The sequence below is a fragment of the Urocitellus parryii genome, chromosome 7, assembly GCF_045843805.1.
Source record: "Urocitellus parryii isolate mUroPar1 chromosome 7, mUroPar1.hap1, whole genome shotgun sequence".
NCBI classification, from domain to species: Eukaryota; Metazoa; Chordata; class Mammalia; order Rodentia; family Sciuridae; genus Urocitellus; species Urocitellus parryii.
The window spans coordinates 140260984-140279406 of NC_135537.1; the positions used below are offsets into that span (position 1 = coordinate 140260984).

General features: G+C 34.1%; 1 protein-coding gene across 1 annotated transcript in view; it reads right to left on the reverse strand.

The window, feature by feature from the left end:
- The window catches only part of Efcab5 (EF-hand calcium binding domain 5), a 126866-nt gene that overhangs the window by 84409 nt on the left and 24034 nt on the right, over window positions 1-18423 (reverse strand). The window contains exons 5-7 of the mRNA XM_077801269.1: window positions 15056-15212; window positions 12163-12211; window positions 8733-8803 (exon numbers count right to left, since the gene is read on the reverse strand). Coding sequence (XP_077657395.1) covers window positions 8733-8803; window positions 12163-12211; window positions 15056-15212 — 277 coding nt within the window. The remainder of the gene's footprint in view (window positions 1-8732; window positions 8804-12162; window positions 12212-15055; window positions 15213-18423) is intronic.

Here is an 18423-nt window from a genome sequence, read left to right on the forward strand (position 1 = left end):
AAAATAAATATTAAAAAAATTAAAACTAAACAGAGAAATACATACCAAAGAGAAATTTGTACTATCATGTTCATCGAAGCATTATTCACAATAGCCAAGATAGGGAATAAACCTACATATGCATCAACAGATGAATGGATAAGGAAAATATGACATATATACACAATGGAATACTATTAGTTCAGCTTTAGAAGAAGGAAAATCTAGCCAGGCACAATGACACACAACTGTAATCCCAGCAACTCAGGAGGCTGAGATAGTAGGATCAAAGTGCAAGGCCAGTGAAGGAAATTTTGTCATTTGCAACAACATGGATGAAACTCAAAGATATTATATGAAGTGAAAGAAGCCAGGCCCAGAAAGACAAATATGGCCTGATCTCATTTATCTGTGGAATCTAAAAAAAAAGTGAACCTATAGAAGTAGAGAGTAGAATGGTGGTTCCTGGAGACTGGGGTGGGGATGTGGAAGTTGATGGAATGGGGAGATGGTGAAAGGGTACAAAGTTTCAGAGAAATAGAGGAATAACTTTTTGAGATATACTGCACAGCAGGGTGACTATAATTAATAATACTGTACAGTGTATTTTAAAACTGAATAATAAAAATAAATTTCAGATTTCTTACTAAAAATAATGGAGGTGATGAATATGTTAATTAGCTTGATTTAATTATTCTACATTGTATACATATATCCAAATGTCACATTATAGTCCATAAATATATACTTATAATTTCTCAATCAAAATAATATTAATAAAAGCAAGTAAATAAACCCATAGAGGAGTTAAGCAATAGAGGCGAAACAAAAGTTAAAAATGAGAATTAAAGGACTGATTTTAGGAATTCTCCAAGAATACCCATGAGTCAGGATTATTCTAGAAACAGGTATGGCTCAATATTGGGAATTTATTAACATAATATATTACATTCTAACTGAAATTAATATTATCATGACTATCTTAATTCATAAAATAAGGCATTTGGAAATATTTGAAATTGATTTTTTTGGTTTAAAAAAAACAGTTAATTTAAGCACAGAGGGAAACTCTTAAACTTGGTATTTACCAGAATATTCATCATAAACAAATAGCCAAACAAATATTTGTTAAATAAAAGAATAAATAAATGGATGAAATAAAAGATTGTAGAAAGCCCAGGCATTGAAAGACTGCATTAGTTCTGGAGATACTTTCATCTTCCCTCCTCTCTTACTCTAATACCAGGAGTGGAAAGAGAAACTGGAAAAGGAAATGTCAACCCTCTAAACTGGAGATTCACAATGAAAACAATGGTCTCAGGTGGCCTAGGAAGAAAGCACCCATACCACAACAGAATAAATAAAAATTAGGGCAGAACCATCCAAACACAAGGAATAGGAAAAAAAAAAAAAGTATGGAAGGATGGCAACTGCCCAAACAACACAGGAAGAAAAGAAAAAGTCAATCTAGAAGAAAATAACTCAAGAAAAAGAAAAAAATATCACAACTGCTTTAAGCTATAGTACAACTTAATAAGAACACAAATTCAATGTAAGTGAATTTGGATAAGAACTCAAAGACAAGCTGGTAAAACAGCATAATGAAATGAAACGATATAGTTTAAGTAGAAGGAACCAAAGAAAGAACACCACAAAATGGAATTACTACTCAGCACAGTGGCATATGCCTGGAATCTCAGAGGATAGGGAGGCTGAGGCAGGAGGATTGCAATTTCAAAGCCAGCCTCAGCAAAAGCAAGGTGCTAAGCAACTCTGTGAGACCCTGTCTCCAAATAAAATACAAAATAGGGCTGGGGATGTGGAATTACTGACAGAAAAGGTTCAGACCATCATAGTGAATGCAGGTAAAAAAAGAAAGAAATTATTAAAGAATTACTAGATATTATTAAAATTACTAGAAATTATTAAAGAATTACTAGATATGAAATTATTAAAGAATTACTAGATATGAAAGACAATTCTAGTCCCAAATATATATAATTGATTCCCCTGTGTAGACAACCCCAAAAGAGAGCAAAAGATATATTCCAAGGCATAATAAAGAAAAAAAATCATGAAATGAAAAAAAATAGAACACCATATTTAAGACACTTTTAATTTTTTATTATTTACTTATATATGTTATTATTGTTATTTATTTTTGTGTGTGTGCAGTACTGGGGATTGAACCCAGAAACACTACACCACTGAGCAATATCCCCAACACTTTTTATTTTTTATTTTCAGACAAGATCTTGCTGAATTGCTAAAGCTAGACTTGGACTTATAATCTTCCTGCCTCAGCCTCCTAAATAACTAGGATTATAGGTATGTACCACCATCTCCCACAATTGCAACTTTTACCATTTTTATATATATGGTCATTTACTTGAATTATTTTAGAATTAATTTGTGAAGATATGTTTAATTTCAATAATTCCTTTATTTTCACTTCAGTTTCTTTTTCTTTCTTTGGGATAAATTATATACATATATATTTTTTAAATATTTATTTTTTAGTTTTAGGTGGACACAATATCTTTATTTTTTACATTTATGTAGTGCTGAGGATCAAACCCAGCGCCTCATGCATGCTAGGCGAGCACTCTACCACTCAGCCACAACCCCAGCCCCAAAATTACATATATATTTTAGATTTATTTTTTTAGTTGTAGATGGACATAATACCTTTATTTTATTCATTTATTTTTATGTGGTGCTGAGGATTGAACCCAGGATCGAACACGTGCTAGGCAAGTGCTCTACCACTGAGCCACAATCACAGCCCTATATTTTAATATTTATTTTTTAGTTATAGTTGGACACAATACCTTTATTTATTTATTTATTTATTTTTATTTGGTGCTGAGGATTGAATTCAGGGCCTTGCATGTACTAGGCGAGCGCTCTACCACTGAGCCACAACTCCAGCCCCTCACAGTCCTCTTTTTAGTTTTTAAATAATTGAAAATTTTAATTACTTCTGGTCATCTGCATTGCTATATACCTACCTATCTATAGTAATATAGTACATAAAGCAGTTTTGAATGATGGCTGACAATGGTTATTTCTGGGTAAAAAACTTACAGGATTTTCAAATTCTCATCTTAATACTTTTATGTATTGTTTGAATCTTTTTAAATATTTATTTTTTTAGTTGTAGTTGGATACAATACCTTTATTTTATTTATTTTTATGTGGTGCTGAGGATCAAACCTAGGGCCTCCCATATGCTAGGTGAGCACTCTACTGCTGAGCCACAACCTGGCCCCATGTTGTTTGAATTCTTAATGGTCATATTTAATTTTTATAAAATGGAATGATTCTTTCATAGGAAAATATGCCAAGGTGGTAAGAATTAATTCTGGATGATGGGAGTGTGAATATTTGTTGCTTATTTTTGTAATTGTCTATTTTTAAAATTTGTCACCATATCCCATGTTTAAAAGTTTAAAAAAAGCAATTTCTCATCTGAGTACACATTTACTAGCATCCTGTAAAACTAGATGTCAGATATTCACTCAGTAGTTATTAAAGAGAGTATTTTAAAAATTTCCAACTGGTTGGACTTAATTTTTAAGTTTGTTTATTATTTTCCAGTTTTGTTATATAATGATAAGAGAATATAACTTGTAGGATTTCTACTATTTGGAACATATAATGCTTATAATGTTTTCTTGGTGACCATTTTTGATAAATTTTGACCAATAAAACTAGAACAGGGTCACTTCAGGTGGAAATGTAAAATGGTACATCTGCTGTAAAAAACAAATGCTCTGGTAGTTTCTCAAAGATTAAGCATAGGCCTGGGGCTGTAACTCAGCACTTGCCTCACATATGTGAGGCACTGAGTTTGATCCTCAGCACCACATAAAAATAAACAAATAAAAAGATATTGTGTCCATTTACAACTAAAAAATATTTTTAAAAGATTAAGCATAAAGTTACCATATAATACTGGAATTCTACTCAAGAATATACCTAAGAGAAATGAAAACATGTACTCATGTACAAACTTATGTACATATGTTCATAGCAATATTATTCACAATAGCCAAAAAATGAAAAGCATATAAATTCACTAACCATTGAAAGATAAATAAAAAGTGATATATCCATACAAAGGAATGTTATTATCAACATTTTATTTGGAAATAGAAAGATATGAATCTAGAAAACACTACACATGAACCTAGAAAACACTATAAGAATACATATTGTATCATTCCATTCATATGAAATATCCAAAATAAGCAAAGCTGTACTGACAGAAAGTACATTAGTGGTTGTTGAGGACTGGAGATTGGAGGAAAATGGGGAGTGACTATTTTTTTAAATATTTATTTCATAGTTTTCAGTGGACACAACATCTTTATTTTATTTTTATGTGGTGCTGAGGATCGAACCCTGCGCCCCGTGCATGCCAGGCAAGCGCCCTACCGCTTGAGCCACATCCCCAGCCCGGGAGTGACTATTAATAGGAATGCAATTTCTTTAGGGGATGATGGGAATATTATAAAACTGATTGTTTAGATGGTTGCATGATTTCGTAAATATACTACAAACCATTTAATTGTATATTCTCAATGTGTGTAAGGCATTTAATGGCCCTCAAAGATATCAGGTCCTAATTCATGAATTTATAAATGTTATCTTATATTGGAAAAGAGCTTTTGTAGATGTGATTAAATTAAGGGTTTTGAGATTGGAGATTATCCTGAATTATCCAGGTGGGCCCTAAATGTGATCACATATATCCTTAGAAAAAGGAGATTTCTCAGAAAGAAGAGGAGGAGGCAACCTGGCTACAGAGACAGAGATTGGTGATGCTGTCACAAATAATGGAATATCATCTGCTATCAGAAGCAGGAAGGGAGACGGAACAAATTATCAGAGGAAGAGCAGCCCTTCCAACATCTCAATTTTGACCCAAATGATCCTGATCTTGGACTTCTTTCTCAGAAATATGTTCAGAAATATGAGAGAATATATTTTTGTTGTTTTAAGCCACTAAATTTGTGCTAATTTGTTACAACAGCCATAAAAAATACAATATGTGACTTTTATTTCAATAAAGCTGTTCCCAAAAGTTTTAATATCTCCATAATTATTATACAGTTTTTGTTTATTTAATTTTACATTTTTAATACAATTTTCTTTTGTATTTTCTGTTACAATGTGCAATAAGTTCATAAAGTTTAAGAGAGTTCTATTTTCTCTACTATCCTGCAATTTTAAATTTTGTAACTTTTTTTGGTACTGGAGGTTGAACCCAGGGGTGCTCTACCAATGAGTTATATCCCCACCTTTTTTTAAAGAGAAAGAGTCTCACTAAATTGCTCAGGCTGGGCTCAAACTTGTGATCTTCCTGCTTTAGCCTCCTGAGTCATTGGATATATAGACATGTGTCACTTTGCCCAGTTAAACATAACATTCTAACATTTAAAAATATAAAAAATGGTGTTGGTCCCATTAAATTATTTTAAATCTTCAAACTTACTCAATTTTTTTGGTTTGCTTATTTTGTTTATTTGCTATTCATTTAAATGAATAGCAAATAAATTAACTTTTTGTTACTTAATATTAGTCATTTTGCTTATAAAGTATATGTAGTTTTCCACCTCCCCAGTTATCAAAAACCACTAATCATCAGATGGACCATTGATTTAAAGTCAGATTTTGGGAGTTTGAGAAGAGGGGAAAAAATACTATTTCATCAAACACACACATTGAGCTATAAAATGTATCTTGATTTTAGAAATACTGAAGGAAAACACTCATCTTAGAATTGGAGAAATACTATAGCTTGGATTTCTTTTTTTTCTTTCTTTCTTTTTTTTTTTTTTTTTTTTTTTGTTACTAGCCCTTTTGATTTTTTATTTTGAGTCAGGGTCTTACTAAGTTGCCCAGGCTGGTCTGGAACTTGTGATCTTCCTGCCTCAAGTCTCTGGGATTATAGGTAAGCATCACTGCAGCTGGCTGGACTTGGTTTTAGAAGTCTCCAATCACATAGAAGAGTGGAAGAGGTTACATTTTAACATGCTATTGCTAAAAAAGTTCAAGATCATGTTTTAAAGAATATTAACATAGATAAATGATCAAGAGATGAAGTTAAGTGAAAAAGTAGAACACAGAATTGTATATCAGGCATGACTGAAACTGTATTAGAAAAAAAATTAAACTAAAATCTCATATGTTTCACTATGAATATAATAGACACTATGTGGCACAAGGGTCATTTGGAGTCAGTTCAGTCACTTATATCACATGTGAACTTGAGGAAATTGTTCCATCTTCCTGCCATATTTGCAAAATGAGGATAATAATTTTCGTAAGAATTACTTAAGAAAGTACATGTAATATCCTTAGTACAGTGTGTGGCACATAAAAAACATGATTAAAAAAATCTGAACCATTGTTATTATCCAAAGAAAAATATCCCAGTGTTAACAGTGACTATTAGTAGAATCATGGATTTAACTTTTTTTCTTCTTTATACTTTCCACCTTTAATTTTCTATAATGAGCCTATATTACTTTCTTATTGGGATATAATTCATATATGATAAAATTCATATATTACTCTTATAATTAAAAAAATAGAAAAATTTTCTAAATTGTTCTCTTGTAGGAAAACTAATAAAAGATAATTAGGAAAGTAGCACCAAGAATCACTGTTTTGAAAAGTAATTTAAGCTATGGGATAAAATGATAAAGCCTCAACTATTCCTGAATTATTTTAATACTATTGTTCTACATATTTTTGTTTTGAGTCATTTATCTCAATTTTAATTCTGGGATTTCAACTTAAGGAGGTGACTGAATGTTGATGTGGAGAGGAATGAAATCATTAAAAGAAGATTTTTATTACTTACAGTTTCCAAGAGAAGGCATCATGTCATGCCATACAATAACAGAGGGAAAGCATCAGGTTTTGTTTAGGAGGCAAAAACAGAAAGAAGCAAAGGGAAAGCCTAAATAAGAGTCTTTATGGGGGTTTCTACAGGACATATAAGGCAAAGCAGGGAAAATAGTTTGGAAATTACTAGTTTGAATAATTCTGGCAATCTTTACAGCATAGGAGCCATTCACTAGCTCTTTGGGTTGATTTAGCCCAGGTAACAGCCAATCAGCAGATAGCTCCTGGTAGCTGACTTGGCGTGTGAAAATTAGTAAAGATGTGGCTCTGTGCTGGAGGTGTAGGTCAGTTAAAGTGCTTGCCTAGCATGCACAGGGCCCTGGATTCAATCTCCAGCCCCATCACCACCTTGTCCCATGAACCAAAAAAAGAAAAGAAAAAAAAAGAGAGAGAAGAAGAAGTTGGTTCATAGTATGGATTCTACATCACAGTTGAGATATAAGTAACTGGTTATTAGTTTGAACCTGTGACTAATGAATGGCAAAGAGAGAACCTAAGAAAACACAATGAGAATACAACTGAGATAAAAATTTGCCAAATTCTGATTCATACAAAAATGAAGGATTCCAGAAATCCTTCATACAGAACTTTGAAACTGTTTAAGGTGCTTAGTCTTCACCTTCAATGGAGCAAGGGTGAATGGAAAAAGAAAAAGAAAGTTATCTTGACTTTGAGACTAATGTCATTAGAGGAGAAAAACAAGGGGAAATAGGAAAACATGAAAAATATATAAACACAGACTATAAAAGACTCAGAATTTTGGTATCATTAAATTGCTTCTTTCACTTATTGCATGAAAATAGAATCCTACTTTCTCAGATATAATATTAAGTAAACTTTGAAACCAAATAATCTAAATACAAATTTCCCAATTTGATTGATTGTGAGACCATGTGCAAGTTATTTAACCTTTCTAAACCTCAATGTTTTCATCAATAACAGTAGAAGATTACAAAGAGAGAGAGAGAGAGAGAGAGAGAGAGAGAGAGAGAGAGAGAGAGCGCAGATGTAAGAGTTGCTGAGCAGATTCCTCAAGTTCATGTATGAAAAATTTAGAACAGTGTCTGGCCCATGAAAATGCTTTGTAAGTTTTAGATCTGATTATTATTTGTATAACTAGATATTGAATATAAGATGCAGGTTTTTCTTGATCTTACCAGAAGGTGTCAGTGAAAGTTTTTCACATTTTCATATCATGAGTGCCACTGAAATAAATTATGACTTTGCTTTAAGATGTAGCCTAATTGCAGAGAGTTAATTTTTTTGTAGTACTAGGGATTGAACTCAAGGTCGTTCTACCACTGAGCTACATCCACAGACCTTTTAATCTTTTGAGATAGAGTCTCAACAAGTTGCAGAGGCTGGCCTTGAACCTATCATCCTTTTGCTCAGCCTCCCAAGTTTCTGGGATTACAGACATGCACCATTGTGCCTGGCTAGAGGGGTTAAAATATCTTAAAGTGCATCCCTTAAAAACTGATCAAGAGGGATGGGGTTGTGGCTCAGTGGTAGAGTGCTCGCCTAGCATGCATGAAGCATTGGGTTTGATCTTCAGCACCACATAAATGTAAAATAAAGATATTTTGTCCACCTAAAACTTAAAAAAATAAATATTAAAAAAATCTGATCAAGGGCTGGGGATATATCTCAGTTGGTAGAGTGCTTGCCTCATATGCACAAGGCCCTGGGTTTAATCCCCAGCACCACACACACACACACAAAAAAATAAGTTTCTATGATCTTATTTCATTCTAAGTTAATGTATATGTGACATCTACCAAAAGATAGTTGAAACTAATAGAATGATTCAAACATTAAATAATATAACTTCTTACTTCTGAAAATTCCGTTTTGTTCAATCCTGATTCTACGGAGTCAGTAAAATCCAATTGTTTGCAATGTGATTCTAATTTGGGGATAAAAATGTTTGCTAGTTAGTTTGGTTATAGTTTGGTTATAATATAGTCATATTTTGTATTTATAGTCTAGTACTTAAAAGAATGTAAAATTATTTCTTAACTAATATCTATCCATAAAGTAAATGATATATAGTTGGGTAGCTTTCCAATTACTACAGAATTATTATTTTTCCTGGCTTTTTTTTTTAACCCAGCAACCCAAATAGTAAAGAGAATAAAGCTAAATTTTTAATAACTGGGTTGAGATAAAGCAGAAACACATATGCACAATCATATAAAAGACTATAAAAACATTTGTATTAATTTATGCTAGCATTTATGCTAGGAGAATCTAAATCAAAACACCTCTGTAAACTTCCATTTAAAAATCTTTTTTGGCCTTAATGTTTCTTAAATTAACTAGTAATATTTATTATATGGTTAGTAAAACATTCAAATAATACAAAAATATGAGCAGCAAAATGTGAATATCCTCTTTTCCCTCTAGTCCCCCATCTGCACACTCATTCCTCTCTGTCCCAGAAGTAATCACTGTCACCAGCTTGTCACCATCCTTTCAGCAACCCTTCCTATGCATTTCCATATGTGTATGTGTACACGGACATATATATTTTTTCTCTAAATGAATATGATAATTTTGATCTGAAACTTGCTTTTTCACTTACCACTCATTGTAGATCTTTTCATAAGTAGCTGGAGCTCAGGGGTAAAGTTTGAAATAGAATATGGATTGGGAGTCATCATTGCAGTTAAAGATTTGAATAAGAAAACAAAGGGAGTGGGTAGTATATAAAGTGAGTCAAAAGGGAAACTCTGGAAAACAACATTTAAGGTTTAAGCAAAATAAGAACCAAGAGGAAAAATGCAAGAGGTGATCAAAGATAGAAGAAAAACATAAAGAGAAAATGATATCACAAAAGCTAAGCAAAAAGTTTTATGAGTAACAGAGTGGTCAACAATAGTGAATTTGGCAGTTAGTTCAAGTAAACGTTTTTAAACTTCCATTTGATATGTCACTTATGTAATCCTTATTGATCTTACCAAGAGAGGAAAATAATTCTATGAAAGCTCATGATGAATGAACCAACAAACTGGCTTCTTCTCCTACTTCTAACAGTAACTCTTCCTGTCTTTCCTGGACTGGCACAAGGGCACAGGAAAGATTTTTCAGTTATTCTTGGATTTTGTGACTGTTATTTGTATCAGTTATTGTGGCCAAGAAGACTCATTATAAGCTTATGCATTAAATGCCAATATCCCTATTTCAGACCTTTTTTTAAGCTCCAGAAAATTATGCAAACTAGACTGGCTTCTACCAGTAATAGCTGCTATGAATGTTCACACATATCCTCTGATTGGACTTTGAGTAACTTAAGGAAAAGAAGTATGTCTTTGCTTTCTTTGTCCCCTCACAATATCTGGAACTAAGGAAGGATTTGATAAATATTGAATGAATGGATGGATGATATAGAAAATAAATACTATAAAAAAGGAGTAGGGGCTGGGATTGTGACTCAGCGGTAGAGCGCTCACCTAGCACATGAGAGGCCCTGGGTTCGACCCTCAGCGCCACTAAAAATAAAATAAAGATATTGTATCCAACTACAACTAAAAAATAAATATTAAAAAAAGAAAGGAGTAAAGAGGAGAAATAATTACTATCAACTGGAGTAGCTTAGAATTTCTCTAATGTTCATCAGGATCCCAATAGTGTTGTCTTTACTCACTCCTTCTGTACCCCCATCCAAAATAAATAAACACAGGAAGTTGTTTCAAGAATTTCTGAAATAAGAGTGGAGGTTGAGCTCACAGGAGAATTACAGTTTTGGGATAGGCTGAGAACAGGGAAGAGAAAAAAGGTTGTCACTGACACAAGGTCCAAATCACATTTGAGGACCAGTGATCAAGAGGAGGAGAAGCATATTTCATTTTAAAACAGTGAGAACAGACTTCAAACATTGTCACTATCTATTGTTATCATTGTAATAAGTAGTTAAAAATAAATTGAAGTTGAAAAAAAATCAGCTGGATCTAAATTATGTAAATCTCAGGACTCAAAGTCTAGTTCTTTATGTAACAAAGTCAAATTTGTGTGTGTATATGTGTGTGTGTGTGTGTGTGGGTGTGGTGTGTGTGTGTGTGTGTGTGTGTGTGTGTGTGTGTGTGCCTAGTTTCACATAAAGAAATCTTTCCAAAAACAAATGCATCAAATCTATGGTTCTCCATAGGGGTGGTACTGTCCCACTCTCCCAGCACTATGCATGGTGGGAATTTGTGGGAGAGTTTTTGTAATTACAATAATGGAGAGTAGGTGTAGAGGCAGAACCCCTGCAATTTCTGCAAAATTAAGGCTTTCCCCTTCCTGTCAGACATTCAAGTAAGTGAAAAATCTGCTTATAGCAATTTTGAATCTAGAACTCAATTCTATTATATATATAAACACAGAGTAGAATTTTGCTGTCGTCTTTGTTTTTTGGTGCTGGGGATTAAACTGAGGGCCTCATTCATGCTATGCACAAGCTTTACCACTGAGCTACACCCCCAGCCCCTAATTTTGCTGTTTAATTTTCCAAGAATGTAACTACTGTGAAAATTTGAGGGAGGTTTAAATGTAAAATTCATCTTGGAACTTAACTAGGAGTTGTTCACCATTTCAGAGAATTGTGTTATAGGAGCTAACATATAAATTATGTCTGAACTCTAATACAACACATCTATGTCAGTCTGAATTTGTAGCTCTCCCTGTCATGGGATATTCTCTCTCTCTCTCTCTCTCTCTCTCTCTCTCTCTCTCTCTCTCTCTCTCTCTCTCTCACACACACACACACACACACACACACACACACACACAATTGGATATAATTTTACTTTCCACATATCTAAACACTCATGATAAGTAGGTCTAACTATTGTATTATGTCTTCTAGTGAAGTTGTAACCAAACATTTATATATTGAAATCACAAATATGATATTGTATGTTCCTTTTTAAATTCTCTAAGTATGGCATAGGTTAATAAGGAGATGCAATACAGGGCTGAGATTGTAACTCAGTGATAGAGCACTAGGTTCGATTCTCAGCACCACATATAAGTAAATAAATTCAATAAAGGTCCATCAACGACTAAAAAAAATTTAAAAAGGTGCAATACAGTGGGACATTGGACTAAAAGAATTGAGAATGATTGATAACTTTTCTATATTGTCTGGATAGAACAGAAGAACATAATTCATCTATAAAAAGTGCTTTCAATAACATCAGTTTTAATATCAATGCTTCATCTGAATTCAGTGCCCTCCCTGCAAAAAGAGAAAAATAAAAATACCATAGTAGTAGGCATACTTACCAAGCTTGAATTCTGGCTTTTGGAAAAATTCATGAAGAACATTTTGAATCTGCAAATCAGGAAAAAAAAAAAAAAAGGAAGGTAGGAAGGAAGAAAAAAAAAGGAGACAAAAAAAAAAAAGGTAAGGAAAGGAACCAAGTATTAATCCTCAATTATCACACATATAGTATTTTAGACTAAAAGTCATCTATAGTCTTTCTGTCTTAAGTGTTCTGTAATCTTTCTAACCCAAGGACAGAAATAGCAACAATTCACGTTTAGTTTAGAGAATATGTCAAGGTATATGAAGTGCTTTTATATGCACATCTTCAGTGATTCCCAACTTTTTGTGAAAGAACTGGGATGCTGAGAGTGATACTGTTTTGCCCCCATCCTGGATAACATTTCTAGCTAATGCTCTAACACTGGGCATTGTATTCCATGACTAAACACTCAAAGTCACTCCAGGTGAACTGGGCTGCACGAAATAACCACACAGAAACAGAGAAATACTTTTTTCTTTGGGTCCTGTGATGGCTCCTCCGACCTTAGGGGTCCGTGGAAAGAGAGAGGAGCATGTGCTGAACCCTTTTATTGGGAAGAAGCCATTCAAATGAGGCAAGGAATAGGATTACAAGGGAACAGGGGAGTGTAGCTCAACCTCTCTGGGTGCCGCCTACTCCTAGGGCCACTCCCAGGGGCACACCTTATTACTTGATGGAGAGAAAAGCACGAGTCACCAGTGCACTACTGGCACTAAGGTGCCAGACTGTACTGATCTTTCAGATCCCCATGATGCATCAGAACTTAAAGGTGCCTGCATTTGGACTGGCTCCCCACAGAGCATGGTGGAGCTAAGACACATTTAGCAACCAGTTTGACCATCCTAAGAATCCTCTATTCTTCCTTATTCTTTGATTATTGAAAATAAAATTTCAGAGTTCTTGTAAGTCCATTTTTTTTTTTGAACTGGGGATTGAGCTTAGAGGCACTAGACCACTGAGCCACAACCCCAGCCCTATTTTGTATTTTTACTTAGAGACAGGGTCTCACTGAGTTGCTGAGTGCCTCACTTTTTACTGAGGCTGGCTTTGAACTCTCGATCCTCCTGCCTCAGTCTCCCAAGCTGCTGAGATTACAGGTGTGCACCGCTTCACCTGACTCTTGTTGGTTCATTTTTAAAAATATATTTCATTTTCTTTAGAGACGTTTTAGGTTTGCAGCAAAATTGAGAGGACAGTACAGAGAGTTCCCATATGCTCCCTACCCCACCCCCACAACAGCCTTTTCCACTGTCAACATCCTGCACTAGGATAGTACATTTGTTACAGTTGATGAACCTACATTAATGCTTTATCATCACTCAAAGACCCTAGTTTATATTAGGAGTCACTCTTGGTGTTCTACATTCTATGGGTTTTGACAAATGTATGACAAGTATCCACTATAATAGTACAGTTTCACTATCCTAAAAATCCTCTGTATTCCACCTATTTATCCTTCCTGCCCGCTCTGACTCCTGGCAACCACTAACCTTTTTACTGTCTTCATGATTTTTTCCTTTTCTAGAACATCATGTAGTTACGATCATCCCATAAGTAGCCTTTTCAGATTGGCTTCTTCCACTTAATGTGATGCACTTAAGTTTCTCCATGTCTGATTGTTTGTTTGTTTCAGTACTGGGTATTAAACCCAGGACCTTGGAAACGCTAGGCAAGTGCTCTACCATGAACTACACTCCCAGTCCTTCTGTTTTTTTATTTTGAGACAGGATTTCGCTAAGTTGACCAGGCTGGCCTCAAACTTGTAATCCTCCTGCCTCAGACTTCCAAGTCACTGGAATTACAGACATATGCCACTATGCCTGACCCACATCTCCAGAACTTTTCATTTTGCAAACCTGAAACTCTGTACTCACTAAATAAAAACACTTCCCTTCACCTTTTCCCAGGCTTTGGCAATTATCTTTCTACTTCCTATTTTCTGAATTTAACTACTTCAAATATCTAATGTAAGTGAAATAATTTAGTATTTGTCTTTTAAGAATATGTTTAGTTTTATAGAAGACTGACAAACTGTCTTTCAGAGTGGCTGTACTATTTTGCATTCCCACCAACAATGAATGACAGTTCTTGCTACTCTACATTCTAGCCAGCGTGACAGCAGTGTTTTGTGTTTTGAATTTTGGCCATTCTAACAGGTGTATACTAGTATCTCACTGCTGTTTTATTCTGAAATTTATTAATGACATATGATATTGGGCACTGTCTCATAGGTTTATTGACATCTGCATTTTTTTTTTGAAGTATCTATTCAGTGAAGTATCTATTTAGGACTTTTGCCCATATTTTAACAGGGCTATTTGTTTTTGTATTTTTCAGTTTTAATAATTCTTTGTACGTGTGTGGGATAATGCTCTTTTATCAGCAATGTTTTTTTTTGCTAATATTTCTTGTCGGTGTGTGGCTTGTCTTCCTTGGTCCATTTTCGATCATGCACCTTAAATTGAAATATACTTGGCATTGGATTTAACAATTTAAACATTTTCAAATCTATCCACATCTAAAAGAAAATAATTATTAGAGTATAGTTATTCTCTAAAATTAAGAGACAAAAGCAGTCACATACACAACAAATAAAATCTCCATTTGTAATGATTAGTTTGTAAACCATTTATAGTGATTAGTTTGTAAACCATTGCCAGAATCATGATTTTAGGAATCCAGCTAGATTTTTTTAAATGTTTATGAGAAAATTACAGGAATCAGTTCTCATTGACCAGATAGGTCAAGATTAATTTACTTCAGCAGTACTGAAATATTGAAGGGAGGTTTCTGGCATTCCACTCAGTATTCTAGCAAGTACCCTCTTACCACTCACCCCCAAACCCATTACATATACCCTGCTGTCTTACCACTATGGTAGGAATCATTCCTCTAGGGTCTAGAATCCATTCATCAAATTGTTCCTGCAGAGCCTGTTTCCGCACGCTGGCCACCTTGACTTTGATTGTGTTTATGTGGACTCTTTGTTCTCTTTTCTGTGTAACATTCTCCTTCATCTTAGATACTCTGAAGGATGTAGAGACAGAAAACATTAAGACTTTTGGACTTAGTTCAGATTGTTCAAATAACTGAAAACAAGAATCCAGAGTTCCATCTAAACTTTGTACCTGTCTTTTCTCCCTGAAATCTTTCTTGATGTAAGCAGGCAAGTGAGCCCTTCTTCCTCAGCACTTTTGCCACATTTGGCAAAAGATCTGAAATTAGTTTGTCAAAAAGACATCTGCACTATATGTTTACTACTCACACTAGCCAAGTTATGGAATCAACCTCAGTGTCCAACAACAGATGAATGAATAAAGAAAAAGTGATACATGAGCACAACAGAATATTATATAGCCTCTAAAATAAAGAAAAGTCTGCCCTTTGTGACAACATAAATAAAATTGGAGAGTTATGCTAAGTGAAATAAGCCAAGCAGAGAAAACAAACACATCATGTTCTCACTTATACATGGAATATAAAACAACAGAACTCAAAGAAGCAGAGGTTAAGGGCATATAGGGTGAGTGAGGAGAGATAATGGTCAAAGGATGCAAAATTTCAGATAGGAGGAACAAGTTTTCTAAAGAGCCATTGCATACCAATACAAAGGAAAGTTCATTGAATGGAGTTCATTCCTTAAAAGAAGAAAAAGTCAATAAATAAATGACTTAACACTACATCTCAAAGCCCTAGAAAAAGAAGAACAAATCAACACTAAAAGCAGCAGAAGACAGGAAGTAATTAAAATCAGAGCTAAAATCAATGAAATTGAAACAAAAGAAACAATTGAAAACATTGACAGAACAAAAAGTTGGTTCTTTGGAAAAAAGAAATAAAATTGATAGACCTTAGCCATGCTAAAAAGAGAAGAAGAGAGAAAACTCAAATTACTAACATATGTGATGAAAAAGGAAATATCACAACAGACACTACAGAAATACAGAAGATAATTAGAAATTATTTTGAAAACCTATACTCCAATAAAATAGAAAATATTGAAAGCATCGACAAATTTCTAGAGTCATATAATTCGCTCAAATTGAACCAGGATGATACACACAATGTAAACAAGTGACGAGATAGTAGACACCATCAAAAGTCTACCAACCAAGAAAATCCCAGGACCAGACAGATACATAGCCGAGTTCTACAGGACCTTCAAAGAAGAATAATACCAATACTCTCCAATTTATTTCAGGAAATAGAAAAAGAGAAGGAACTTCCAAACTCATTATATGAGGTCAATATCACTCTGATTTCAAAACCAGGCAAAGACACGTCAAAGAAAGAAAACTTCAGACCAATATCTCTAATGAACATAGATGCAAAAATTCTCAATAAAATTCTGGATCTAATACAAAAACATATCAAAAAGATCATGCACCATGATCAAGTGGGATTCATCCCAGGGATGCAAGGTTGGTTCAACATATGGAAATCAATAAATTACAATAAATGTAATTCATCACATCAATAGGCTTAAAGATAAAAATCCTATGATCAACTCAATAGATGGCAGAAAAATCATTTGACAAAATACAGCACCCCTTTATGTTCAAAACACTAGAAAAACTAGGGATAACAGGAACATATCTCAACATTGTAAAGCCTATCTATGCTAAGCCCCAGGCCAACACCATTTTAACTGGAGAAAAATTGAATGCATTCCCTCTAAAAACTGGAACAATACAGGGATGCCCTCTTTCACCACTTCTATTTAACACAGTTCTTGAAACACTGGCCAGAGCAATTAGACGAAAGAAATTAAAGGGATACACATAGGAAAAGAAGAACTCAAATTGGCACTTTTTTGCTGATGATATGATTCTATACCTGGAAGACCCTACAAGTTCCAACAGAAAACATCTAGAATAGTAAATAAATTCAGCAAAGTAGCAGGATATCAAATCAACACCCATAAGTCAAAGGCATTTCTGTATATCAGTGACAAATCTTAAGAAAGGGAAACTAGGAAAACCATCCCATTCTCAATAGCCTCAAAAACAAAAACAAAAAAACCTTGAGAATCAATTTAACAAAAGAGATGAAAGATCTATAAAATGAAACTTAGAACCCTAAAGAAAGAAATCAAAGAAGACCTTAGAAGAAGGAAAGGTCTATTTTGCTCTTGGATAGGCAGAATTAATATTATCAAAATGACCATACTTCCAAAAGCATTATACAGATTTAATGAAATTCTGATCAAACTTCCAATGACAAACCTCATAGACATAGAAAAAGCAATCATGAAATTCATCTGGAAAAATAAGAGACCTAGAATAGCTAAAGCAATCCTTAGCAGGAAGAGTGAAGCAGGTGGTATCACTATATTAGACCTTAAACTATACTACAGAGCAATGGTAACAAAAACAGCATGATATTGGCATCAAAACAACTGGTAGACCAATGGTACAGAACAGAGGGCACAGAGTCTAACCCACAAAATTATAGTTATCTTATATTAGACAAAGGGTGCCTAGAATATGGATTGGAGAAAAGATAGCCTCTTTAACAAATGGAGCTGGAAAAACTGGAAATCCATATGCAACAAAATGAGATTAAATCCCTATTTCTCACCGTGCACAAAACTCAACTCAAAATGGATCAAGAACTTAGGAATACAACCAGAGAACCTGCATCTAATAGAAGAAAAAGTAGGCCCTAATCTTCATAATGTGTGATTAGGCCCCAACTTCCTTAATAAGACTCCTGTGGTGCAATAATTAAAATCAAGAATCAATAAATGGAATGGACTCAACTAAAAAGTTTCTTCTCAGCAAAAGAAACAATCTGTGAGGTGAATAGAGAGTCTACATCTTGGGAGCAAATCTTTACCCCTCACACATCAGATAGAGCACTAATACTAATATAAAGAACTCAAAAAACTAAACACCAAAAAAATAAACAACCCAATCAATAAATGGGCCAACACCTGAACAGACACTTCTCAGAAGATGATGCACAATCAATCAACAAATATATGAAAAAATGTTCATCAACACTAGCAATTAGAGAAATGCAAATCAAATCTAAGATTTCATTTCACTCTAGTCAGAATGGCAGATATTTGAAGACAAACAACAATAAGTGTTGGCGAGGATGTGGGGGAAAAGGTACACTCATACACTGCTGGTGGGACTGCAAATGGATGCAGCCAATATGGAAAGCAGTATGGAGATTTCTTGGAAAATTGGGAATGAAACCACCATTTGACCCAGCTATCCCTCTCCTCAGT